Genomic DNA, 27,674 nt, shown 5'->3' with positions numbered 1-27,674 from the left:
AATATTAGTTTAATTGCATATCATGAAGTTTGCTTTGCTTCCTGAATAGGAACGCTCACAGATGCTTCTGCATTTTGGGCTCATCTGCTTTATCGTGTTTGAAATTAGCGTATTACTCTGTGGAAAACAATAACAATTAATAATTTTTCTCAAATAAAAAATCAAAAATGTATTCTTGTACAAAATTGTCATAGCTTTTATTAGTATTCCTCAGGGGGTAAAATTTACTCAGTGTGTATGACTTAATTAAGAGTCCACAGAAACCCCTCCAGCACATCATCAGACATGGATCATAGCTGTAAACAGCATTACCGTTACAACAGAATAGTTTTTTAAATATTAGTTTAATTGCATATCATGAAGTTTGCTTTGCTTCCTGAATAGGAACGCTCACAGATGCTTCTGCATTTTGGGCTCATCTGCTTTATCGTGTTTGAAATTTAACTCTTCTGGTACAGTGATGCCTCATACAAGAACCTTGGGATTTTGGGTATATGCAAGGATACATGCAAAAATGAGAGAAACAAAATCCTGATTCATCTAACCGCTTGTATCTGTATATGAAGCACATTTTGGTGCAGGAAGGGGGTAACAAGGGCAGCTCTCAGCTGCACGCCGGACGCTGTAAAACGGAGTTTCAAAGCGCACGGTGAGAGCAGAGGGGCGGCCCGTGTGCGAGCGCGGAGGACGCGGGCGGTACGCGCAGGGCAGGGTCCCTCAGGCCGCGGGGTCCCTCAGGCCGCCAGCCCGGCCCGGCCCGGGCCCAGCGCGGCCCCGCCGCCCGCACGGGCGCCGGAGGGAACCAGGGAGGCGCCGGGCACGGCTGCGGAAGCCCCGCTCCCCTTGTTTCAAGGTGCCCTCCGTGGGCTGGCAGCCGAGCGCCGCGGCGTGCTGCCATCGGAGCCCCCGGGTCACGCGTTACATAGTTTGGCTCTGAAAGAAGAGCGAAGGCGATACGGGTGCCTGAGTGTGCCTGTTGCTCCAAGTTTACCTCATTTTCCCTGCCGTTATTTATCCAGGGACCAGCAGGTCATTTCTCCTGCTGCCGCTCTAGGCGCCCTGTATGGCGTTCTTGTTAAAGCACGAACTCCACATTACTGCGTGGCGGGTGGGCCCTGTGCCCCACCTGTGAATGCCTGGTTAATGCACGAGGGGCTGTCCTTGCCCCGAGAACATGCCAGGGCTGGTTTCAGACGCTTGAGAATACTTGGGGAAAAGGACAGACCTGCTGCTTGTTCGGGCTGTGTCACAGAAGACCAAACTCCTCATGCCACTGCATGAGTTTGTGGTAGCCTGGTACACTTAGTACCAGGTGCTTTTCTGGTTGTCACTCACCCAGAAGGGTTTACTAGACCTCAGTGAGGCCAAGGGTAAGGTCTAGGGACTCGGACACTCTTTAATGATGTACTGAATAGCTTCCATATGTGTAGAAGTAACTGAATAGACCTGAAAGAGGATACAGGTGGAGAGTGGAACAGTGAGGGGAAGGTATGAGGAGAAATGCATAGAATTATCTAATCAGAAAGCAAATTAAGAACAAAAGGAAGTACTTTCCCACAAATAATAAAACTCATTGCCTCGGGATGAAGACAGTATAATTGGGTTCAAAAAGGATTTATTCAAATGTATGGAAAAAAGATTCATTGTTAGTGCTTGATTCTTCCTCTGTCTCCTCAGGAAATCCCAAAACAGCTGATTGGTTTCTAGAGCTTGCAGAATAAAAGATCATCTGCAGAAGTACTTTCTTTGTGCACTCCGTTCTAAACATCAAAGCTAGCTACTTCAGAATCATTTTGTATTTCAAAAAGCTTTTTTTTTCCTTCAAAAGCAGAAACAAAAAACTCCAGGCTAGTGGGGGTTTTTGACAGTATTAAAGCAGCGTAAATACAATAGTTTCAAATCATTCTCAGTGACATTTGCACTGGTGGTGTCCAACACAGATATTTTGGATGGAGTGAGACCTTGAGGCTAAATGACTTCAGCACAAGGACAGTGATTGCAAGAACAATATAATTACAACCAGTACATCAGCCTTGAATAAGCAGCTGAACAATACATTTTGGCCTTTAGGTACCTAAATCACATAATTCATCAATTGAATAAAAGTTGCCATAACTCTACTATTGGAATGCTAGATTATGTGTGTGATTTTTAAAATTTTTTACTAGTTTGTAAATACTTAAGAATTAACTTTCACTTGTAAAGGTGGTGTCTAATTTAGTTCAGCTGCTTATTTTGAATAAAAAATGAACACAAACAAATGCATAAAAAACAAATCACTACTTTTGTAACCCAGTGTCAAGATTACAGCCTTCACCTGTTTGTACAAACTGCTACAAACAGGTGAAGGCTGTGATGATGACAAGAGCAGCAGTTGATGTCTGGCTCCACTGGACACAACATTGATGGTTGATTTGCAATTTATGAATTATTTTGAAGATGGGCAAGGTGTGTGCTGTGTTCGGAGGATCCCGTGGCATAGGCAAAGCTGTGGCAGAGCTGCTGGCACAGAGGGGCTGCCGCCTGGCCATCATTGCTAGGAACCTGGACGTGGCCCAGAGCACTGCCCGTGGCCTTGGTGGTACGTATGCTGCTCATCTCCTCCCTGCTCCCTGCTTGCCTGACTGGTGAGAACAGCGAGTCCTTAAAAACCCCTCCTTCTTTAACTAGATGGAAAGGAAAATAGAGGCTGAGAAATATTAAAAACCAGCTACATTGGTACGATTCTCTTTTCACAATGCTTGTTGAGAAAGTAGATTACCTTTTTTATCTGCATGATGGGAATTTTAAAATGAATGGAATTGTTTGGGGTCACAACAGAGGTGGTGTTAATTGAGTCATCCTCAGCTCCTGAAGTAGCCAGAACTGAGACCAGTCTGCTTATGCTGAACTTTTGACTCCAAAAGGCAAAAAATATAAGACAAGGAATTGTCACATAACTAATGAATACAATGCTTGAAAAAAGTCTTTATTTAATTGCCTGGGGATTAAATAGGTTCCTTAAATTATAACTAGTTCAACATCTGTTTTGCAACTGAGCTGATACATTCTGAAGAAGGTTTATGTATTAAATACAGCTTTTATTGTGACGTTATATATATTTCAATACAGCAGGACATCTGGCACTTAGCTGTGATGTATCCAGTGAAAAAGAAGTCCAAAAGGCTTTTGAGGAGATGCAGAGGAATTTGGGTCCTATTAATTACTTGGTGAATGCAGCTGGGATCAACAGGTTGGTTACTCCTTACAAGACTGTGGGTAATTCTGGATGAAGGCAGCTCACTGTAAGGTGCTCTGGCCCTTTGTGCTTAGTAAGAGTGTTGCTAATGAGCACATCTGAAAACAATATTAAAGTGCTTGCCTGTATTTTGTTCCTGATGGCAGTAAAATGCTAACAGATGATACAGCTTTCACTGTAGTTTCTGCATTCTGAGTTTGACTTCCCCCTCTATTCTTTCTTCCACTTTTCCCCCCGGAATGGTCCAAAACAGTGCTTGATACCACTCTGCAAAGGAGGCTCTGTGTTCAGAAGCATGGCTAGCTTGTTTTTTTGCAGCATTGTCATTTCAAATGCGTGAATGTATGGAGCCACATACAGCCCCATTAATATTCTGTTCAACAGTCTTTTCTTTATGAGTGAACATGATCAGGAGGTTGTTCAGTGAATTCTTTGGGTTTTTTTGGTTTGTTTGTCAGGGATGGTTTGCTACTGAGAACCAAGACTGAAGATATGATAGCCCAGATTCACACTAACCTTTTGGGAACAATGTTGACATGCAAGGCTGCTCTAAAGGTCATGATTCAGCAGCAGGGAGGTGCTATTGTCAATATAGGTAAGTTGCTTCTGTAAGCCCTTGGAGTTCTGTGTACTAGTCTTGTAGAAGTGTTTAGCAGGTGTAACATATTACATTGCTTGTTACAATTTACTTGTTTTCCTTTTCCTTGTATTTAGACATTCTATATTTAGCATTTCTTTTTGAATGCTTATTCTTTTGTGTAATTTCAGTAACTTCTAAATAGCTTTTTTCAGTAATAAACACCTCAGAGCTTATATTTTATTGAAAAAAGAAACTTTGCTATTCTTACCAGTTCTTTCAATATCTATATATACCAGCTGCTGGCAGTTAACTAAGAATTGATAGGTTCAGTCCATTTCTTTCTTTATTTAATTCTGGGCAAGGATACTTTTTTTTTAGAAAAGTCTTAATTTTACTCTTCTGGTGCTTGTTGGTCAACATAGATACATGAATTGTACAAAAATCACAGCTAATTGGGAGATTTGCTTATCCTAGCAGGCTAAAATGCATAAAGTCATGCATATTTTACTCTTTTCTTGTGATCACATTTTTCATTCCAAGTTTAGAATTAAAATGATAAAGTTAGTACCATGTTTCAAGTTACCCATTTCATCTTCTCTTTGATGTTTCTTTATTTTAGGGAGTATTGTAGGACTTAAAGGCAACTCTGGTCAAAGTGTGTATAGTGCTACCAAAGCAGGATTAGTTGGATTTTCACGGTCTCTTGCTAAAGAAGTAGCAAAAAAGCAAATTCGGGTCAACGTTGTTGCTCCAGGTTAGTTTTGAGGAATTCCTGCATCCTTGACTGTTGCAATTTATTAAGACTGTGGATCTTTCTTATATTCTGAAAGTAACTTAATACTAATCTCTGTTATTTTCTTCAGCTTTGTAAGTCAATGTTCTTAATATCTTCTGTTTGTTTGTTTAATGTATAATACATTCTTTCAGAAAATCTTCAGTCTTTTCAAGGGTACACCAAGAAATTTGGAAGAGTGAGTCTGCCTATCCTTTTGTCCATTATTACATAATGAATGTAGTTTTTTTCTTTGATCCTTCTTCAAAACTCGCTCTCCTTGCAGATGGAAGGATTAGATCTACTTAGGGACAGAGAGCTACCCTTGTCTCCAGCTAGAGCATGCTTGTTTGGTATTAGGGAAACATGACAGACCATGAGAAAGCTGTCATAAAGCAGTCTTTTCAAGGGTACACCAAGAAATTTGGAAGAGTGAGTCTGCCTATCCTTCTGTCCATTATTACATAATGAATGTAGTTTTTTCCTTTGATCCTTCTTCAAAACTCGCTCTCCTTGCAGATGGAAGGATTACATCTACTTAGAGACGGAGAGCTACCCTTGTCTCCAGCTAGAGGATGCTTGTTTGATATTAGGGAAACATGACAGACATGTCATGAAACATGAGAAAGCTGTCATAAAAGCACCCCTGTCTCTGTAGTAAAAGGAGGAAGTCCTGAAAGTTATTTCTGTGAGTAAAGGTTGTAGTTTCCTAAGATGATCTAGTTCAAGCAAACTGCCACCCTTAAGGAAAAATCCCTTCTATATTTTCTGAATTTTTCCACTCATAACTGTGTACATGCTGCTCACCTTCTACTACCTCTGATGCCTTTCAGAATTCTACATGAACCTGTTCAGCTTGTGAACTAGGCAGGAAAAATACTTTTATTCTTTAGTGAGTTGAGCAGCTCATCCACAGCCATCATAAAGGGGCAAAGTATTACAGTAGAAAGCAAAAGGGAGGCTTTCCCTTCTTGATGGCAGCTAGAAAGCAGGTAAGATCAGCTCTTTATAAAGCTGCAGCTTGTTGCAGAGTTGTGCAGCAGTGGGAAAGCCAAATCTCAGATAACGGAAAACTGTAAAAATGGTTCTTCAAAAATGTCAAGAAATAGTCTTCAAATGAGTGCTCTAACAGAAACTACGCAAGCACTGCCGTGAGTTCTGAAATAGAATGCAAACACTTTAAAGACTGGGAGGGTTTCTTGCTAGACATTTTGTTTCTGTTTTGTGCTCATATTTTAATTGAGAACATTTTGGTGAAATGGGTATATTTTGTCTTTCAGAAAAGTGTTACTAAATATAGTATTTGGATTGAATTTTAGTTACCCTTTCTTGTTTGGGTTTTTTAAATAGACTTTTATAGATCTCTGCATTTTGGTTATTGCATTACTACTTCCAAAAATGAAAGGTATTTTATTGGTTAGATAAGGAAGTGGTTTTGGCCATCAAATGATGTAGGCTGCTTTGGGAGACTTTGAAGAATGGGGTAGCTGGTGCTGAATCCTGGTAATAGATTTGACTTTGTAAGACTTAGTGGGAAATCCACTAGATAAATTTAGTCGAAGGTTAGGTAACTCTTCGTATATCTCTCTGCTCTTAGGCTTCATTCACACAGAGATGACAGCTCATTTGGAAGAAGATCAGTTAAAGAAAGCAATTCTCCTTGGAAGATTTGGAGAGCCTCATGAAGTGGCACAAGCTGTTGTCTTCCTTCTAGAATGCCCATATGTTACAGGGAGTGTTCTGGTTGTAGATGGAGGCTTGCAGCTTATGACCTAAGTACTGCCTTGAAAAAATGACTGCTTTAATGTCATGATGGTAATATATAAATATGTACTAAATAAAGGGAGAGGGCTGGAAATTGTTTGAAGATTGATGTACATAATTGACTTGGTCTTGTTCAGTCCGAGGAGAAATTCAGCAGCAGTGAAGTGCAACGTGTGTGATTAGCTGCCTGAAAGAGTCTGTTTGGTATGATAAAGTCTGTGTATGAAACAACCAGAAAAAGATCTGGTTTTGATACAGTGATAACTTTAATAATGTACTGATACGTTTTTAAACCGCTGGTTTTTTATAAAGTCCTGCTTGCTAATTTGGGAGAGAATGAGATTGTATTTGAATTATCATGTTACACAAAGGTTAATAAAGTGCAGAGATGTGTTTATTGGGTAGCAGGTATGATTGCATCAAGTTTTTCAAGTAGGGCAAAGATTGTGAATGCATAGTTTTGCATTCTTATCAGTTAGTCCCTACAAAGTAGCAAGGAGTTTCCTTTGAGCTTTGTTTGTTTGTACCTAACACTACAAAGCTAGGAACTTCTAGATCTTCAGCATACCTGAATTGCCTTTAGACGCTTTAATTATATGCAATGTGTTTTTTATAAAGTCAAAGCCTACTCGGTTCCATTCCTGAATGTGTGTACAGCACTCACTCAATCCAGTGGCTCTTCTGTGCCCATTGAAGGATTGCTACAGCACTGGAGCTGCTAATCCTGTCATAGCCTGGAGAAGAGGAGGCTTAGAGGTGACCTTATTGCTCTCTACAACTTCCTGAAGGGAGGTTGTAGACAGGTGGGGGTCGGTCTCTTCCACCGGGCAGCAACTGGGCGAACAAGGGGACACAATCTCAAGTTACGTCAGGGAAGGTATAGGTTAGATATTAGGAAAAAATTTTTCACTGAAAGAATAATAAAGCACTGGAATTGTCTTCCCAGGGAGGTGATAGAATCACCATCTCTGGATGTGTTTAAAAAAAGACTGGACATGGCACTTGGTGCTATAGTCTAGTTGAGATGTTAGGGCATAGGTTGGACTTGATGATCTTAGAGGTCTCTTCCAACCTTATTATTCTGTGATTCTGTGATATTCTCAGCTTGAGCTGCACATGCACTGCTGAACACTGCAGCTGCAGACCTTGCTCTGTAAGACGCCTTACAAGGACTCAGTAGATGTCTGGAACATGTATCACTTCCAGAGGACAAAGTCAAGGTGTTTTGTGTTTTGCTCTGTATCTTCACATACACGAAGTTCAGCTGTTAAGTTGATGCTCCCTCATATGTATGTATAGTCAATAAAATGGCCATTTATTTTATTCAAAGCAACTTTTGAAGCAGAGTAATTATTCTGCTGTAAATGATTCTGAGTGTTCCTGTCTTGCTGAAAACTTACCAAATGTTTGACCTCAGGCTTTTCTATTGAGCTTGAGTAATTTTTGATAATTGATGTTTTTATTATCTCTAAAGAAAACTATGAATGTGGTTCAGGACCTTCACTTCTTAGCTCTGGTGCTCATTGCATCATGATCCAGATGTTGATTCAGCTTTTGAAATTGCTTCCCATCTTGGCACACACCACAATACAGAAAGAAGAGATCTCGCTGATGATAACTGAGTCTTTAAAACTGAGTCTTTCTTCATTTGTGCAGCTGAGAAATTTTGTCTTTGTGCCAGAAAACAATACATGTTCAAGCTTCTTGCAGGTATGTATTGAGAAATAATACAAGGAGTATGTGTATGAACAGGAGATTTTACAGTTGGTTGTGCTACTCACTTTGGAATATAAAATACCACTAAAAGTAATGCTTCCAGGAGTCCTTATCTTCCTGTTATCGCTGTTACGTGTCATATATGTCTTTGCACCAAAAATATAAATGCTAATTATGTTTTTCCTTGATAGAAGGAGTTGGACAGAGATGATGTGAATTTTTCCAAGGGCACTGAAGGTGAGGAAGGACAGCTGGTACATTTTCACTAGTCAAGTAGGAATATGTCAGTGACTTGGCTGCTGCCCATACCCGTCCTTGGTATTTTACAAACAAACCCTGTGTGACATTTCTTGACCAAAAGCCAAACCTAAGAAACTAGAAATAATTTTCTTTCAGTAAGTTCTGACCCTAATTATTATTACCCTTCTTTTTTTTTTTTTTGGGTAAGGGAGCTGTTAAATAAGTTATTAGCAATGGAATTTTTAGTTTACGTTTGCAATTAAAACCTGAAATAATGCTGTCAGTAGAATCTCAGCATGCCACAGAGTAATTTCCTTAAAAAGTTCCAGTATATAGTATGTTTTTATTATTGCTGTTGCCATGGGGCCAGACTGAAGTGTTGGTGGCTTTAAATCATGCTTTTAAAAAGCTTTTGCCACCCTTTTCTTTGAACTGATAAATTAGAACAGAAAACTGGTTAACATAATCCTGGTTCTGTCTGGCCTGGTGTGATGTCTCAGACAGGGGAAGTAGGGACTGTGCAGGGTAGGTAACAGATCAGGTGTGTGTCACCTTAGAAGACTCTGGTACCTCCAGCAGTTTGTGACTGGGATATTTGAATCCACCAATGGATAACTGGTTAAGGCCTGCAGGCATTAAAAACAGCCCTTAGGTGCTCTCTCTGTTTTGCTTTTGAATTTGTAGACCTCTATCTTATCCAGCCTGCCTTAGTTGTTTGTGTTTTGTACTGAAAAGTCATATTTCTTTTAATTGCTTGTTGCTGGAGCGCTCTTTTGTATCTTAAATTGTCTTTGTTGAACTTTGCTTTACTCTTCCAGTTTCTCAAGGAAGGAGCACCAGGTAGAACTTCTTGCAGAATTCAGTGTGGATCTATTAAAAAAAATTAAATTGTTTTATGTTTTGTTATATATTATTTCAAAAAAATGCCAAGGTGTTTTGCTTTTTCCTAACCTTTGCACTTAGATTTTCAGAACAATAATTAATGGTCTACTTGGAGTTCATTTCTACATATTTTTTGTATTTTTTGTATTTTTTTCAGCATTAATTGTTCTCAAATCTCTACAATGAGTTTGGTTTACTGGCTTTAACACCTATTTCCTCAGTGAAATGGTTCTGCAATTTTTTAATTCCTTAATCCCTTTGTGACTTTGACTAACTTAGTGTTAGTGGACTACACTGTGGCATTCAGAAACTGCTGTCTGAGAACCCTTAGAAATAAGTTATACTTTGCCTGCCCCAACAGAGAACTGTGGTGTTTTATTGGCACTGCACATCCTTAGGGGAGAACAGCTGCTGATTCATTCCCTTTGTCTTCTATCTTTAAACAATGTACTGATATGGCAACTTCTTTTGGCAACACAGCATCTTTAATAGTTTTTGGCAAGGGAATGTGTCAGATGTGTTTTAGAATTTCAAGTATGCACCATTATTAGATCTCTGTACTCCCATCTCTTTTAAGTTCCTCTTTAGAAGAACTCTAAAATGTTTATCAAACACGATTTTCCTTTGCAAAAGCAGCTCTGTATGTTTATCCTGTTGTTCCCTTGGCTTTAGAACAATTTCTGGCACTTTGCTATATACAGAAAAATATATTTAGGCTTTAATTCCCTGGATCCCTCTGGAATCTCTTCTTAAAAAACAAGTGGTCCTTCCACCCACTAAAATCACAAGAACTTGCTCTCATGTTTGCCAGCTTCCGGTCACTTGAGGCAGGTTTCACTCAGAAGTTTCCCAGTGCAGTTACTTGGTTCCTTTTAGAACAGGGGAGTGAAAGGCCTCATCTTTCTCCTTTGTCCCTCTTTCCTCTGTAACCTCTCCCGATGTAAAGGAAGCAGTAAAACCTGCAACAAGGTGCCTGTAGAAGTTCTCCTCGAGTTCCTCCATGATACCAAAAACTGATCATAGGGGTTTGTTCAGAGTCTGGGGATTTTTTTCCCCAGTGGATTTTCCTTCCTTGAGCACTTTGCTTTTTCCTTTAATCATATGCTTGCCTTCTTCAGGCACAGTTCCTGTTCCTGAGGTGCCAATGCACTTTTGCAGACTATTCCTCTGAACTCTGATCTGGCTGTAAATGTTACATTCAGTGACTGATTCCATTTGACTCCTAAAGCTAGATTGCTGGTTTTACAAAGGTTGATGTTTGAATGCTAGGGACTTCCCCCTCTCCACAAAAATAAATTGAATTTGATGTGTGTATTTAAAATTGTTGTACTGAAGTTCAGTACATTCAATCTTAGTGTTATCATTGGGCTGCATCTTAATTTTGACTTGTCTTTCAAGCTTCATTTTAATATTTTCTTATTATATGTTGCTTCTTTTTTATGGAAGTCTATGGTAGTGGACTTCTGTCTTTATTAATAAAGTTGGCCAATAGACTTGCAGAAGTAAAAGTCACCATTAAAAAAATCACTTATTTGAAAATAGCATTTTGGCTCAGGGTGTGTACGGTTGGGGTGACCACAGCCAGAGTTGGGTGGGCCTGATTAGTTGCATGAAAAAGAATATATTAATAAAGTGATCTTGGCCTCTTCAGTGTGACATTTATCCAACATACTCATGACTGCTGTCTGTCATCACAGTTACATTGCTGGCCTTAGACTTCTCAGATGTCATAGCTATGGCTATACATATGCATGTTCATGGTGTGAGTACAAATATCATCTAAGAACAGAGTTTACCTTGCTAGGTTTGGAAATTCAATCCATGTTTGATTGGATGATTTAATATGTTGATATTTATTTTTATGACTTCTATATATTTTGTATCAATATCTTACTTTTTAATCTTACTTCCATCATACTTCTGGTATGCCTGTTTTGTCACTGTGCTTGATTAAAAGCAGACATTTGGGCTTTGCATCTCGTGCTGCTGGCATTTATGCCAAGCTACATATAACTGTTTGGGGTTTTTTGTATATGGGTGTTTGTGGGTCAGACTGCACTTGACTGACTTAGAATGATTACTCAGTTGAATTTTGAAAACTTCAGTGGACTATCATATTATATATAGTTTCTGTGATTCCGTTCCCAGTGGAAGTGAGAGAATGTGCTCTTATCCATCTAATGTTTCTTCACCCACTATGTTGCTTAAAAGTCTCCTATAATCTTTTAAATACTGGCATCTTTTTGCCTTTTTTCTCTTTAAGAATTAAGTATTTTATGGATTCCCACTACTCCAGTTCTAAAACTGGAGTCCAATTCCTAAAACTGTTTTTTCAGGCATGCATTGAATCTTCACCTCATCCACTAGATTTGGGAGCATTTAGAGAAGGCTACAATGCAAGTCTGGTCTTTAACTTACTCTGTGTTTTATTCCACATCTTTTCTCCTGCCCCACCCCATCTCACTGGTTTGTAGATGGCCTTTCACTACCACCACAGAATTTCTAAAGAGACCATCAAGGCAGGTTTTGAGGGTAGCTGCTTTTGCAGCTGTCATTTAATTCAGCATGCAGTCCTCTTATACAGCAACCCTCTTTCTGATTCACCCATAATGATTGCTTTGAGCTTTTACTCTGCTGGGTTCCTGCTTCAGAGAGAATATCCTTGATAAAAGAAGGTTGTGTACCACAGTACTTACTCATTTCTGTGACCTGCCTTGTCACTGCCAAGTTAGGAAACCTGAAATTGTTCTTCACTTGGCTTTGAGTTTGATTCAGTTCAAAGTTCATAGGTAGTGTGATTTGCCTGTTCTGGGGCTTAGTTGAAGCACATTATATTCCTAGAAAGTTAATTGTTTTGTATGTCTTCTCTGTATTTTTCTAATGTTTGGGAAGATGATGGATTACTCTTGTTCATCTTTTGTCCTCGGTAGGTCATTGGAGCCTTACTTTTGCTTATCTCTTAAGAAATATGTTTGTAATTTAGAATTTGCTGTAGTGAGCTCACTGTCTAACACAAACAGTCTTTTCTTGCTCTTGAGGCATCTGTTGCAATTGATGGGCTGGATGGGCTCTAAGCAATGTGGTCTAGTGGGAGGTGTTCCTGCCCATGGCAGGGGGCTTAGAACTAGATAATCTTTAGGGTTCCTTCCAACCCAAGCCATCTGTGATTCTTGTATGTAAAAGTTTGTAGCAGGACACATAAAATGTTCATGAGGTGGTTTTGGTTTGGGATTTTTCAAAAAATATTGCAGCTGTAAGGAGGAGCTCTGATGGGGAACAGCTTTTGCAGACTATGGTAACAGAAGTATATAGTGTTGGCTGAGTTGGTGCATGCTGAGTGAGTTAGGGTTGTATACCATGAAGAGATTTCACTGCGGCCTCCTGAGGGCAGTCTATCCTAAGGCATTATTGTACTGGTAATGACTTGGTGAGTAAACCTGTATTGTTTTAGGGAAGTGGAGTTGCCTGTGTAGATGCAAAGCTGATGGCTGGCATCCCTGTTACTGGTTTTGTAAAATCCTGTTCCTTATATCCTGAGCTGATGAGGGTTGTAAGGCATGACTTCTAAAGATGAAAAGGATTTCATATTGAGATCAGTGAAATTTGGATAGGAAGTGGATATCTTAATCCCAGCCTGCAAAATCTCTTTGTTATATTAGTACCTACAGTTAAAACATACATTATAATGATTATTTGTTGCTGTAAGGCAAATTTTCCTACTTTCATGTATTGCACAGTGTGAGGTTGTATTACATGACCCTGAAGTGTATATTGCCTGTTGCAATTATGTGACTTGTTTTTTTGGAAGAACAGTGTAGTTCATTCAGGTAAAGCAAATGAAAAATGAACTCTTCAAGGCCAGGTGCTCCCACTTGATTCAGTTAATCTGTGTTTGAAAAGATAGGTCAAGTGTAGTTGTGGGGAGAAGTCATTGGGTGTGCTTAGTGCCTGAAGAAGTAACTCTGCTAAGTCCCAAGTTACTTTTGATTTTCACACATATTGGGTTCAGTTTCAGATCATATACTAAGGGCTTCTTTAGGCTGTAGATATATCTATTAGTAAAAACATGCAACCTGTACCTTGCCAGAGATCTTTGGGTCAGCATGACTATAATCACATGGTCTGGTATTTTTATGATTTTATTTTTTACGTTAACAGCTCGTATCTGTTAAGGTCTGGGATATGTTTAGTTCATGGTATATAAAAATCTGCCAATTTGAATATTCAGTATCAAATGCAGTGGGACAACACCGAGGTAAAAGCCATCAAAGCTTCCTTGGTGTCATTACACACACACATTAGGGCAGTGTCAGCGGGAGCGTGGGGTGCAGATGTCACTGAACAAATGGAGTTGTGTAGATGTTCCTCAACATTTCCCAGTCCCATGATGTTACTGATGTGCCCTTGCATATGTAGCATACTAATGGATTTGAAATTGCTGCATGATTTTGAATAATTTGTTTAAGAATAACTGCAAAGTGATTATATGGTATTGCTGAAGCTTGTTAGTGAAGCAGTTTGATGATTTGTGAATTCTGACTTGCAGATCTCCCAGCTCGGTATTTTTAATGCTTGATGCACTAAACTGCATGTTCCAGCTCTGTGCTGGAGGCTGTACTGTCAACACCCGGATGCCAATGACCTGTTAAAAGCTCTCAGTTGCAGTGTTTTAATTCTGATCCTTTCTGTATGACCATTTATCCTAGTTTTTCAGATAGTTGGTTAATTTCTACTGCAAACTTCCTGCAACTTCAGAGAAAAGAAGGAATATAGTAATTTATCTTGTTTTGATTAGATGTCATTTAGTGTGCATGTATGATTTTTGATGGTGAAATGTCCCTGCCAGCAACAGACTGGAGCTGCATCCATTCTTTGCAGGCCCTTGTAGCTCTGTTTTTGGAACGTATATACAGAACAGAGAGCAGCTATAATTTTATAGTTCACCATAATTTTCAGGACACCATCATGGGTGAGATCATTAATTTGCAGTAGATTACAGGTGTGGTTCCTGTTGTATAGAAAATCTTATGTTATTTTCAGCACCTTTTGCAGTAGCTCAGAAAGGTCCTGTTTGGCAGTCTGGGTTTTGTAGCCTCAGTTCTCTACAAACACGCTGTGATGTCTGGGCCAAGAGTTGTCTAGAAAAGTTTGATGGCAGTATGTCTCCCTGAAACTGTGTTGTTAAACACACAGGAGAAAAGTCCTACCATAATCCATTTGGTGTGATGAGACTTGGTAGAGCTCCTTCTGTAAGTGTTGTAATCGTTCTGTGCAATGGCCATGTACTGTTACTTTTTTCTGCTTTCTTGTTCTGCAGCTGTTTCTGGACCATTTATGCTACTACAGAACTAGAAAGTGATAGCAGTTACAAGACTTGGCCAGTCCCCAGGGTTACCTGTTACACTGCAGTTGTTCTATAAAGTACAACATTTCTCCTTCTAGGTGGTGTTGAACTGGAGTGTGTCTCCATCTGAATGGCTGCTGAAATCTTTGCTGTGCAGGTACTGCTGCTCATTGTCTGGCTTTTTTGCTTAGATGTGATTGAGCATTATGTTCCAAACACATTTTTAGTAGAGATGCAGTGCAGTATGAGATAATTTTATGTTTTAATCACTTCTGTTAAAGAATGCAAAATGGCCTAATTTTGAGTTGGAGTTGCAAGCTTTAAGTCAAGTCAAAGAATACTGTGTGCTGTCTGGAATACATTGTAAATTCCTTGGGGCAGGAACTATGTTTCCATCTGCCTGAGGTGTTTCACGTGCTCATATTTCTGTTCAAACAGAAAATCTGTGCAGAGGGAAGGCTATTTCTTTTAGTTCAGGAGAATGATATAAATGTCAGTAAATTCTACCCCTTGCATGTACATTTGAATGGTGAGGGAGTGAATTAGCCAACATGCATAATCCAAGCAGGCATTTCTAGTCTATGCTTGAATTTGTCTATAGTGCACAGTGTGCATTAGGCAGCTGGGTTTTGCAGTCAGAGCATGCAGCTCATCCCCTCAGCATCATGGCATGTTGGATAATGTGAGCTCATGAAGTACTTACATATGAAATCTGTTTGGGCTACTTGCAGAGGTGAGGATGTAGCAGTCCAGATGTGGAGAATCAAGGCATTTCTTAGCATACACCCTAAGTGAATTAAAATAGACCTTGAAAGTGGTGATACAGGAAGAAACAATGATTTATAAGCTGGGGTTTCGAGCTGGACTGGTTTTGATCCCTAACTGCCAGTTAGCTGTGATGGAAGCAAATTATGCTTGTTAACTAATGCTTGCTGTTGCCTTAAAGCTGTAGGATAAAGGCACTGTGTGTTAAGTACACCACCAGCTGGAATGGTGGAATGCATGTGGAATTTTGCACCTCACTGTTTGTATTTTTGACAGAGGTTTCTATTGTCATCCTGATCATTGTTGAATTGAGTCTCTGATTGCTGATTGGACTGATCAGCTTCCTATACAATTAGAAGTCTTCCCATACCTAAACTGGAAGTCTTGCAAAATGTCAAGGCTCGTTTTTTTAGTCTTAAAAAATGACAAAAGTACACTCTCAGGTCATACTATCTGTCTTTGGACTATGTGGAAGGAGATTAAACTTCTGAAAGTTACTTTGATGCTTCCAAGAATTTTTGCTTTTTGGCTTGAGAAGTTAACTTGCTTATGCCACGCTTCTATCTCTGACTTTGTAAGCCCAAACAGTCCTGGTAACTAAGTAACAGCACAGCTGAATGTTTTCATAAAAACAATGTTGCTGCTTAGAGATGTGATTTACTACTTAAGTGTGTCTGTACATTTACACAGAGGCAAAAAGTGATGATGACCTCATCTTCAACAAGTCTCAGTTGTTTAGTCCCCAAGCCAAAGCCAAACGTTCTGGGAGCAGACACAACTCCAGTGACTTCAGTTGCAGTATTGCCATTAATGTCAGCACTCACTCACTTAATTGCTGACATAAGCCTCTTTGTAGTGATCAGTGCTTGAAATGTAAACCCACAAGAAAAAAAATGGATAATGTTCCATCTTTCCTGGTATCTTCACATTGAAAAAAGAAGAAACTAGTCAGGATTTTGTAAGTAAATCTGACTTTTTTCCCCCCCAATTTTGATAATGTCCTGTTATCAGGATCATAAATGAATTTACCGTATCTTTTGCTTAGAATCAGTTATAAGTGATGACATATTGCAATTATTAGAAATACAAAACAGACCTGCATATTTTCTAGCCTATTAAAAAAAGTATCTTCCAGTTCCTCTTTTTGGCAAAAATTTGTCAGAATTTATGAGTAATGTTCCTATGTTCTGTTGAAACAAGATTCCAGGTCACAAGCAGACTATTCTGATAAATTCTAGTAGTTTTTAGAAGCTGTATATAGGCCTCATTTAATCTGTATTCGTAATATTTAAAATTTCCAAATCTTACACTTGAATGCTTGTACCAAAACAGTTATTAATCTTTACCAGAAGGAAAACTTTCTATTTGTGTAATATTTATTGATGCTAAACCCACATTATATCAGCACAACAGTCCAAAGTAATGATAATACATTTTTATAAATACAAATAAAAAGTGGCAAAATAATGCTAGTGAAGCTAAACAAAAAAGTAAATTAGCATGTCACAGTTGAGGAAAATTTGGCAAAAGATATGACATACTTCTAGAATAAAATCAGATTATTCCCACCTGTCAGACTGATGTTAATCTAGTTTAACCATCCCCATTACTAGTCATATCCTGCACCAGAATAGTACTACCTTGTGTGCTAAAGTTTATTAGTCACTAAAAAACAAAACAAACTTTGTGTACTTACAAAGCAATACACGTATAGCAGTAATGCAATATATGGTGTACACAATTACAAAATTAAAAAAAAACAACAAACAAATCCCTAAGTACAGGACTTCTGAATAAATGAACTGAGATAAAAGATTTCAACACTTTTATTATAAATAATGAAAGATACCATATATGTGCTTCATATAAGGAATACAGTGTTTTCCTTTCCTAGCGAAGTATCGTAGCTCGTACCATCAAACACTCATTTTCCTTGTCAGGCCTAGTAATTTTTCCATCCATTCTTCCTCCCTCCCATTCAACTGAAATTCATTTGATTCTAATTTAAAACTACGTAGTCAGGTGTGACTTAAGTGGGGCTCCACTTCCAAATGGATTTGCCTTGCATTCTGTAAGTAGCCTTCAGGCTTTTCACCTATGGTGCACAGACTACCCCTCAAAAGAGTTGACATTTGCCTGCAGTCAGGAGAAGGAAATATCAGAGACATATATTAAGAAGAAAAAACAAAAAGCAAACTGGATTTTTTTGCCTATCTTCATTTTCTACTTCCTCAGATTTGCAAACTATCACCTGTGGTGTATACTTGTCACTTAAATCCGTAGTGTAGTTTCAATCAATTTTTCACTTACTATACATTTCTAAAATCCTCATACATATTACACAAGCTTTAAACAGTCAAACATTCCATACATACACTCTCTAGTTTTCAGCTCATGTTAGAATTTCAGAAGCTTGAATGGGAGTATTACAAGGTTACCTGCTCTCCAGAAATCCAGAGAGTTTCAACCTCTTGCACAGTCCCCCTCCCACCCCTTGCAGTAATTCACTGCAGTGGTTTATACTATCAGCATTTTTTCCCATCTAGTTACCAATGTGTGATTGAGTCTGGAGTAGATTGTTACTATGTGCCATCTCTTCTTGGTTGTCCTGCAGAAGTAAATTACTTCTGCTTAGACTGCCATTGCTATGTGTTTGTAAATAAGCCTCCTCCAAGATGGCAAAAAGGAAAAACACAAATGAATTGAAAGTTAGGGTGTTGATGTCCATACTAACAGCATTGAAAGAAAGATTATTTTTTTCATGGTTGAATAGAAAGCAGTTTGCAGAGATACAGCATTTGCTTACATTTCTTTCCTTGTCCCTTCCTGTTTCATTCTTATAGTATTGCACTTGTTCATCGTAGCTGTCAGAATGTGTGTAGCCATTTTAGAACTGTTGATAACCCTTGAAGAAAACATCTTGCACCATTAAGACTGTGTAGCATCTACTTACTGCTTACGAAGGTATGTAGTGAAAAATCTTTCTCTCTGATGCATTTTGGCCTCTATGAAAAGGGTTATGAAGCAACATAGGTTAAGGAACTGGTGAATGTGATTTGTTGTGCAATGTGTACATTTCTATTAATAATCTATCTATTCTTCTAATTTGGTATAATGAATAAGGAATATATGGTTACTGTGTTTGTTGTTTATCTTTTGTACATGAAGGTGTCTGCCCTTGCATAAAGTGACATAGGAGTATCATTGGTCAAGGCAATGGCTTTCAGTGTTTCTGCTTTGAAAGAAGATGATGGAAGCGGCAGTTGAATCTACAGATCATCGCTCTCTACCAGGCCAGGCTGCATTGTCAGGTGCACTGGGTTTGCTTCTGGCTGGAAAGCTGCTTTGATGTCTAGTCCTTGGTCACAGAGAGCAGCGTATCGGCTGGCTGAGGGCCGCACCTTCTTTGGCTTGGTCTGCTGAGGGGGTTGTTGCCACTGAGCTATTAAAAGATTAAAAAGGAAAGAACAAGTGTTAGCCTTCTTGAGCGGTGCACCTAAGTGTGCCAGATGCTCAGTCAACCCTTTGTGAAGGAGATAGTAATTTCTGAGAAGCAGAAAACCATTATATCAAAGGTAAATTTGTTTACTTTCTTTGCATTGTTGTTTTTTGGGGTTTTTACTCAGCATCTAGTTTCACCTTCCAGCGTGGTAAGTCAATACAACAGTCTGTGTGACTTTTTTGGCATTGTTTTCTACATTTCCTTGTGTCACTTAGAAGGGTGACAGCAAGGAGGTTGTTTCTGTGCACTCCTGTTATAGTAATGGGCCTGTTCTAGGGTGAGTTGTTGCACATAAAATGAAATTATCTGGTTGCCATTGCCACCCCTTGTATACTGAAGAATGCTGGACCAAATCTCTTATTCACTATTCCCACTTCCAGCACCACCCCAGAAACCATCCTTTATCAGTCACTCCCCTCTCCCAGTTAATTCTTGCTATGAGAAGACTGGTAAGAGATACTTCTTTAAGAAAATAAGGGGCTGCTTTGGAACAAACTGAGTAATTAAGGAGAAAGCCATAAAAACATCTACTACACTTTTGGTAGCTGTCACAGGTGTATTACAGACTAATGTACAAAAGAAAACAAAAGGTTAGGGAAGTGCCAGCAAAACAACAGTAATAATGATCCACAAAAATCATATGATCATGCCGTTATCTGTTGTTAATTAGCTATATTTAATGTACAAAGCAAAACCAGAAAGCATGCAAGCTTGTTTTGCTTTAGTGTCTGGAAGACGGTGAAATATACTTTGACAGAGCATTTGTTGTCTTGAAGTGGATGTTTACTATTGAGGAGAAACTATAAACAAAAGAAAGAGAGACCAATGTAAACCATTCTGTGAACAACCCAAAACTTATAGAACTGTTGCTTTTGGGGGGATTAATATGATCATGAAAATTGAAGCCACTTACTATAAACATCCAGCCTGGCAGTGCAAGACACTATCCCAGCCTCATTCTTAGCTGAAACAGTGTACCAGCCAGCATCCTCCTTTGTAGCTCCCTGAATAAGCAGGCAAATGTAGCCGTAGTTATCCTGGTGCATGCTAATCAAAAGAAAAGTAGAAAATTACTATTTAAATCACAAAGCAGTGTAAGCTGTTTTAAACTGGCATTATAAACTGACCCAATCTTAGATACAGATTGATTATAGTCTAACTTTAATTAAAATTTTAATTAAAATGGAACTTCCTCTGAACTTAGCAAGTGGAAAATAAAGCCTTGAGTATGCTTGACAATTTGGCAGTTTAATATCCTGTATTGAAAACTCAGAAGGTAAAACACATGAAGTAACTTTTCTTTCACGATTACGGATTAAGACATCTGGAGTAGCAGGAACACCAGATCTTACCCAGACTTTTTGTGGAAAGGATAAAGAAACCTGAGGAAGATCTTAAAATATAAAATACTGAATCTTAGTTGCTTAACTGTACAGCAGAATTATGAATCAGTTTCTGCTGAAAAGCACAGGGTGTTTCTTTTTAAACCTTGGTTTTCACTAGCAAATTTCTGTAGTTTTGACTCAGGAAGAGTAAAACTCCTCTTGCTTAGAGTGCATAGGTAGTTGTGTCTATGATGGAAAGTCTAATGATGGAAAACAAGTACCATTTTATTTCTGGTTCAGGCACCAGGCTGGCTGCAAGTTGAGTAAATGTCATGCATTATTACAATCACTAGTTAATATTTATGATATGCCCTTTACATAAAGCGTTCATGTGACCTTTTAGGTTTTTATTTGCTTTACAGGATAAATCATCATTGAAGTTACACATGGGGAGGTTATTGTAACTCAGTCTAACCTCACTCGGTCAGTGTTGTATGTGAGTGACTCGTTCTCTTTCTTCCAAAATATCTGAGGAGATGGCTCTCCCGAGATTCGACACTCCAGTCGCACTGGGAATCCCTCAGTCACACCTGTGTTTTGTAGCTTCTCTATAAACACAGGTGCTTTTTGTACTTCCTTAGCTGTGAAAATAAAGATTGCAGTTATGTTGACATTTGTCTATGAAAACATAGCCTTTCTTTCAGCAGTGTGCCAAAAACAATTATGAAAGACTTAAGTGGCAGGAAACATAAGTGTTGTCTTCATTAATCATGAAGTTCAGTCATGGTTCCTCTGGGTTCCTCTGAAGAAAACAATCCCACCATTATATTAATAGGGGGAAAAGTGAATGCTAAAAAGCTGATTCTGTCCTAAAATAATTGTAATGTAGAGCGTGACAACTAGATAAACGGCCTGCACTATGCTTGGTAAAATGTGCTCCCCCATGTTCCACAAAAGCACAGACTTTTAACTGGAGAAGGAACTGCTGTACCAGAAGGCTGCAGTGGCATTAGTCTGATGTGCTGTGAAACACACAAGGCATTCCCACTGGCTGTCCAGGGGTAACGTGGGTCTGCACAGATTGGCATTACAAAGAAACATCCAGGGAAATAGTCTGGTTCCTGGCCTCAAGGCCAGCAGCCCCCTTTTCTTAACTGTGTGCAAAGGCATTACATGCCAGACAACTTATGCCACAACATAACATGAATAGCTCACCTATAAATATACCATACTTCTGTTACTGCCAGGTTTCCTTTTCTTACCCTCCACCCCTCAGCGTGTCATTTGACATCATTCATGCTTCCTTTATTCATGCTATCCTGGCAGTGCTCAGTCTGAAAGCTTAGGATGAAGTTATTACCTGCAACAGTGAGCTCCAGGCTGAATGAATTCTCACCAGCTCGATTGCTGGCAATGCACGTGTAGATTCCAGCATCTCTGGATGTGACCGGTTCTATGATCAAGGAGTGCACCCCGTTCTCACGCACCAACATTTTGTGAGAGCTGTCAGGGCGAATTGGTCTGCCATTAAGTTGCCAGCTTAAGTCTGGAGTTGGTAATCCACTAACCTTGAGAGTAAAGAGAACAGTGGGAAATTGTTTTAGCCACATGAAACATTGGAGGAGTCCTGACTTGTTTCTTCAAGGAAGTTTGGTTTGGTTTGCTACTGCAAGTGTACCAAAAGATTTAAAGATCTAATTCTGTCCTGATTTACACATTGAGTCAGTTGTAGTCATTTACTTAACTTTCTGGCCAACTCCCTAAATTCCATGATGTCTTATGGGCGCGACTGAAAAAAGATCAGTGTGTAGATAGGCTAGAAGCTAAATAATAATACATTGCAAAACAAAAGGCAGGGTGACACCTTTTGTCTTTTTTATTGTTTGCTCTTGAGGTGGAATGAGAAGATATTCCTTTCTAGATTAACTTCTTGTCGGAAAGCTTGCAGACAAAAAGATTTTAGCTGACTAACTACTGACCTCTGAAGTTGCATTCCACTGAGGTGTGCCCTGGTGACAGCACCACTTGCACTAGTTAATGCTTGGTCTGTATGGACAAGTCTTGCACTCTTGAAAGCTGTGCCACTTGCTGTGGGGACTGCTTCAGAGCAAACAGCTTCTCCCAAATAGGTCAGCATAAAGTAAACAGAAGTCACCCAAGCCTGAATTATTTCTGCTCAGCAGAGTCATAAATCAGGTTTATACTGTTTGAAACTTTTAACAGGGGTTCCAAACTCAACTAGTAAAAGGACTTAAAATGTAGAAACACATTGTCTGTAGTGTGTGCTGCTTCCCTCCACACCACAGCATAGCTGAATTCTATAAATCAGTTTACTGTGAGCTCTAAGATTTGCCTGAAGCACTTTCATTGGAAGGGAGGGAAACTTTATTGTCCACTTACTCACTCATAAGCAATGAGATTAATTACCCTGCTAACAGGCTCCGAAACTGCCAATAGGCAAAATTGCTTTGAAAAGAAACCAATGTGGTTTTTGAGTCAGCTGATGTTATCAAAAGGCTGCTGCTACCCTTTGCATGACACTTGCCTTGCAGTCCATCCTGCATAGTTTTCCTTCTTGAACAGTCAGGTCTCCAGGAGCCTGCAGAAAATGAGGCCGGAAGAATCGTTCCTGAATTGGTTCATTTTCATCACCACTGTCCCTTGATCGAGATCGTGGTCTTAAAATAACATGAAATAAAGGTAAATTATTTTTTTCCTCTGCTAAATCAGAAGAACCATAATCACTTCTTTAACCTTTCCCATAATCGCCCCATATTTACACACATGCACTGGTAGCATTTGGCCCAGATTGACTTAATTATGACACTACAGTTATTTAATTACTTTCATTTAATTCACATCTTGTGACAAACTATGACCTATAAAACAATATTGCTGCAGAATAACAGCTTGCAAATTAATTAATTTTATGAATTACAGTATTTTTGTTTAGTCTTTAAATCACTGTACTACAAATAAAACTACAAATAAGTTGGCAGGCTGTGGCATGAGCTTCAGTTCCCCATTTCTAGTGTCCTGTGTATTTAATCCCCTCACTGCTGCTGATTACACCAGAAAGTACATGGGTTGTTCATACATCATGGTTCCCTTTCAGCAAACAACAGCAGCTGAAAGCTAACCCATCTCAGTTGACAAGAGACCTTTCACATCAGACTTATCTTCTCTTGTTCTGCACTAGTGAAGACTGTACAGAAAATTCTGTGTATTGAATAGCTGTGGATATATTTATTCCTCATTGAACAGGTTTTTTGTATGAAATACTCTTGAGTATTTTCAACGCCACCAAACTGTGGAACGGAAACAATGAGTTTCACTTGTGAGAAATAGGGAGAATAACTTTGGTTACTAGTTATTTGTTTTTTTATATAAAGGTACCATAAACAGTTTGATAAATAATAAAAAGGGAAGAAAAAAAACTCCTGTCCCCATACACACTATCAATCACCTTAAGCTTCCATGATATCATTTAATCCATTTTCAGCATTGGCTATTTTTCCCTTTTAATTTAATCCATCAAATCTTTTTCTAAGTGATTCCTCATTTAACTAAATTTTTGTTTCTGTCGAAATTAGATTATTCCATTTGTGTGATTTAGTAATCAAAGAATCTTGAAACAATTTTTTACATCCATTTTTGTCCTTGCCTGATCAGCTCCAGTGGGTTCCATTCTGGAGCCATCTGCTGCCTACAGTAACATCCTGTGTAAAGAAGAGGGGCTACTCAAATATCCTCCAAAGACCTCTTTTATCAATGACACATCACAGTGAAATTCTCTTCTCTGAATCCCACATCCTGTTAACTTTTGCCAATGTTTCTGTTTTGGCTGCTGTTTGCAGTGCCCATGCTGCAGTACAGGTGCCCATATGCATTTTCTACTGCCCAGGGTCATTTTTCCAGGTTAAAACAATTCACAACAAAAAAGAGCCTAAACCCCTCAATGGTTACATTTGGAAAACATGCTGTACTACTGCATGGGAGATAAACATTGCAGCTGCATGCTCTGCTCCACTGAGGCTGCAGTTAATTACAGCTGCTTGAATTTGATTTATTTTATAAGGGCTCTGTTGTTGCCCTTTTCTCTGATATTGCTGTGTTTGAATTGGCCAGGCATCACCTGTGCTATGGTATTCTCTTTTTAATAATTCACTGTTGACTTTTTAATGATCATCACAGTTGTCTGACAACTACAATTAAAGGCAAATGGAGGGGCTGGGGGGGCTTGTGTAGATATCCACTCAATACTGCTTAATAATGTAGGACTGGATATTGAAAAGGGAAACACAGACTGACATCCCTGCACACACTAAGAGCTCATGTAACTCTTCAGGTGCCTAAATCTGTGTCTGGAGCACCTCACAGTTTTTGCCACTTGAACATGTCCAAAGTCACTTCAGTAGGTCCAACATGGCAGCTCATAAGCAACTCTGAGCTTTAATTGGTGAGCTGCTGATCAGGTTTGGAGACATAGATGTCTTGTGCAGGTAGATGGGATGGAAGATGGAGAGCAATAAGGAAAAAGTATACTGATATTGTTTGGTAATGAGTTCTGCAAGACCAACTAGAAATTATAGTATCTAGTCAAGTGAGTTCTGCACAGTTCAAGCAACTTGAGCAAAATCTGCCTCCACATTATTGATAAGCATCCTGTTGATAAGATGCCAACCAAGTACAAGTAGCTGGTGCTTCGTAAGGTTTTGCGAAGCTGAGCCAAACAGGTGAACTGGCACCACAGAAGTGTGGAATCCACCCACTCACAGCTGCAGCTGCAGGAAAAGGCAGCACTGGTCAAAATTGGGAGGTGTGTGTGGAGAATTTGTGTTAAATAAAATGGAAAACAGAGAAGTTAAGAATTTGTGAATACAGATTTTGCATTTCTGCCTCTTGGTAAGCTTACCCTAAAATCACAGACTCTTTTTTTAGCCTTTGCCTTGCGTGGTGAAACTAGGGTAATTTCAATTCTAAAACATTTTGTGGTTTTAAACAAATAATGAAATGAGTAGAGCCAAGTAGCTTCAGATGTCTAAGAATGACAAATTGCAAAAGACTGGAATAACTTGGATTCATCGTGGGCTCTTTGGAGTTGCAACGCAGCCATTGCATTGCAGAGATCAGCTTCAGCACAACTGACACCATGTAATAATGTGTCCAGGGGAGACTCCACGGGTTGGTACAGTACAATGCACTGGGAATTTCAGTAAGGAGATGAAGAAGACTTCACGACTGGTCATATAGTAATGATCACTAATTTAGAATTAAGGAGATTAAGTTCAAATTTATCCCCTAATTGAGAGCAGGGTGATAGGAATCTTTAGTTTTTAAATCTCTTGTATTTCATGATTTATTTTGGACTCTGGCTGCCATGCTTAGGTGACACAATGTTTGTTGAGCACCTTGTCATCTAAGGGATTGAGTCCAAGCTTTGTACACATCAAAAAATTCAAAAGTAGCTGCCCACATCAAGTGATACTAAGAAAGTGATGTTTGTCAGCTAAATGTATTTTATATGTTTGTCAGAAAAATATATTAAGAGTGAAATAAAACCCCATAGTTCTGCCAGAAAACATTCTGTAAGAGTCAGAAAAAAAGCCTGTCAACAGTGTAACAAGTAATAAAGTTCATTAAGCTAATAATTACACTTGTAGTAAAAGAAGCAAACAAATGATTTTGTTACTCTCAAGCAGAAAATCTTATAATATCGTAGTGCCATAGGAATATTACTTATCAAAAGTCAAATGCAATAGACATGACAAATACCACAGTATATGGGAGAACAGTAATTTGGCATATTACATTAGAAAAGCCAGTGGCAGGACTTTGTCTTAGGAAGGTTTTATGTGTTCTCATTTCATCAGTCTTGGGTGAACCCTCCGGTGGGCGTAGTGAGAACTGTCACTAAACAGATTCTGTGCTGAATGCTTACAGAAACTGCTCTTCCAGAGCAAAGATAATGGGATAAGCCCTTCACATGGTTATTTTACCCCAATAATTGCTCTAATTTTAATTAAACTGCTCTACAGAAATCCCTTATTTCTAATTCATTACTAACTGGACACAAAGCAACAGTGGCTGCTTGAGTGGCTGTCTCCATTAGAAAATAAAATACCAGCCAGAAGTGACCTTGGACTTTGAATGCATTTGGAGAGAGTGAAAAGAGCCTCCTCCATTATTACCTGGGGGTTCTGTCCCTCACATTTTGTCCTTCAGGAAGCTGCAGGAGTGGCAGCTGCTTGATGTTTTCACCCCTACCTACCTTCCCATCATCTTTGCTTTTAAAGGTCTTTCCCCTTTGTCACCCTGTGTGCACTGACTTATTCAGCTGAAACCTGATTCTTCATGGCAGCTTTTCCCTTCAGGGGTTAATGTGGACTTTCCATTTGTACCCATTACCTGGAGGTGCTAAGTGCATTAGTGACTGGAGAGGCTATGCCAGGTGGTCCCAGCCTTTTCTGTGCTGTTCTCTCAGAGCAGCCTGGCAGGATATTCCCCTCCGGAGGTACTCTGAGCTTTGGGCTTAACACAAGATGACACACTGCAGAGGGAGCTGGTGGCCATCTCAGAGAAATGCTGGGAAATGCTTTCAGGGTTGAAGTTTGTTCCATGCAGGAATAAGACTGACAAGATCTTTTAACCAACCAGTCTCACTTCCTAACACTTTATAGCTAGCAGAGGGGGAAAGAGAGCCTGTTTTACATGCAGCAGTTGTACATTACATGCTAGTACCAGTTCGTACCAGTACTAACTGTTAAAGAAATCCTCTCCTGGTTGTGCACTGACTGTATAATTACATGTACTCTGTATATTAGTATACTCTGTGTATTAGTTGGGCAATATTGAGATTCTATGGCTGTTGGAAGCATTAAACAAAAAACATGCCTCACAACAACAGAATCTAGAAACCAGAGCCCTTGAAACAGTTCTGGTAACCAAAATCAACTTTTTTGTATCATCTAAAGCTGTCTAAGCTGAGCTAAACAGCCTCATAAATGCTTTGGGCAAAGAAAAAAATTATTTGAAGGGAAAATTCCCTTCTATGGTCCACAAACATAACCCATAGCTTCGTATGAAAATAACTGTAAACTCACCAAAGATAAGTTTAATACTTTATTTCTGACTCATAATTCCTTATAAGAACTTGAACTGAAATATTAAATACTGAAATACTAAAATATTTCTAATGTAAATCTGATAAACCTCTTTGGCATGCAGTTATTAAATGAACACTTCCTAGAAGCTGCAGAAGATGGGGATTCCTGGTAGAATCCTAATCACACGAAATATTTTTAAAAAGCCTAAGTGACAAGAGCCTTCCCAATAGCTGATAGTGTAATTTGAGATACAGAGTAACTAGCAAACACCACAGAGAAAGGAGGAGGACACACAGGGAAATGTAAGGATATTTAAAAGTCATGGCATTTCAGATTTATACTTCTGAGTGTGCAAGTTCTGTAGCAATTTTCAGACAGCAGAGGTCACATTTCTTCCTGAATGCCGTGCTTTTAACTTACCTGCTTACCTCACATTCTTT

At 39.1% G+C, this 27,674-nt stretch overlaps 2 protein-coding genes across 13 annotated transcripts in view; one reads left to right on the top strand and one right to left on the bottom strand.

Annotated features, from left to right (window-relative positions):
- Positions 1-574: 574 nt before the first annotated feature.
- Positions 575-7,687, top strand: CBR4 (carbonyl reductase 4). Of its 2 annotated transcripts, XM_039699954.1 has the most exons (6): positions 575-649; positions 2,440-2,581; positions 3,115-3,232; positions 3,697-3,833; positions 4,438-4,572; positions 6,188-6,761. In XM_039699954.1, the coding sequence occupies exons 2-6, from the start codon at positions 2,440-2,442 to the stop codon at positions 6,364-6,366; spliced, it is 711 nt and encodes a 236-aa protein (XP_039555888.1). In that variant the 5' UTR covers positions 575-649; the 3' UTR covers positions 6,367-6,761. The 2 variants fall into 2 exon arrangements, with proteins under 2 accessions (XP_039555888.1, XP_039555887.1); XM_039699953.1 differs by lacking the exon at positions 575-649 and having other exon boundaries at positions 3,112-3,232; positions 6,188-7,687.
- An 8,969-nt stretch (positions 7,688-16,656) lies between these two features.
- Positions 16,657-27,674, bottom strand: part of PALLD (palladin, cytoskeletal associated protein) — a 190,202-nt gene continuing 179,184 nt past the window's right edge. For 10 of the 11 annotated variants that reach the window (XM_039699942.1, XM_039699941.1, XM_039699943.1 and 7 more), the window contains 5 exons: positions 22,674-22,806; positions 21,489-21,696; positions 20,604-20,769; positions 19,717-19,850; positions 16,657-18,743 (listed from right to left, as the gene is read on the bottom strand). In XM_039699942.1, coding sequence (XP_039555876.1) covers positions 18,571-18,743; positions 19,717-19,850; positions 20,604-20,769; positions 21,489-21,696; positions 22,674-22,806 — 814 coding nt within the window. In that variant the 3' untranslated portion in view covers positions 16,657-18,570. Of the gene's footprint in view, positions 18,744-19,552; positions 19,604-19,716; positions 19,851-20,603; positions 20,770-21,488; positions 21,697-22,673; positions 22,807-27,674 lie in introns of all 11 variants that reach the window. The other variant, XM_039699944.1, reaches the window with a different exon arrangement.

The sequence above is a fragment of the Passer montanus genome, unplaced genomic scaffold (genome assembly GCF_014805655.1).
Source record: "Passer montanus isolate IOZ18808 unplaced genomic scaffold, ASM1480565v1 scaffold14, whole genome shotgun sequence".
In the NCBI taxonomy this organism is placed as follows: domain Eukaryota; kingdom Metazoa; phylum Chordata; class Aves; order Passeriformes; family Passeridae; genus Passer; species Passer montanus.
The sequence above is the reverse complement of the archived record's forward strand: the minus strand, read 5'-3'. Positions and strand labels throughout refer to the sequence as shown.

What these genes read in the sequence shown, in the direction of transcription:
- CBR4 (XM_039699953.1), top strand. Translation starts at nt 2,440, where the DNA reads ATGGGCAAGGTGTGTGCTGTGTTCGGAGGATCCCGTGGCATAGGCAAA. An exon ending in AATGCAGCTGGGATCAACAG is followed by an intron (nt 3,233 to 3,696) that starts GTTGGTTACTCC and finishes TTTGTTTGTCAG; the next exon opens with GGATGGTTTGCTACTGAGAA. An exon ending in GGTCAACGTTGTTGCTCCAG is followed by an intron (nt 4,573 to 6,187) that starts GTTAGTTTTGAG and finishes CTCTGCTCTTAG; the next exon opens with GCTTCATTCACACAGAGATG.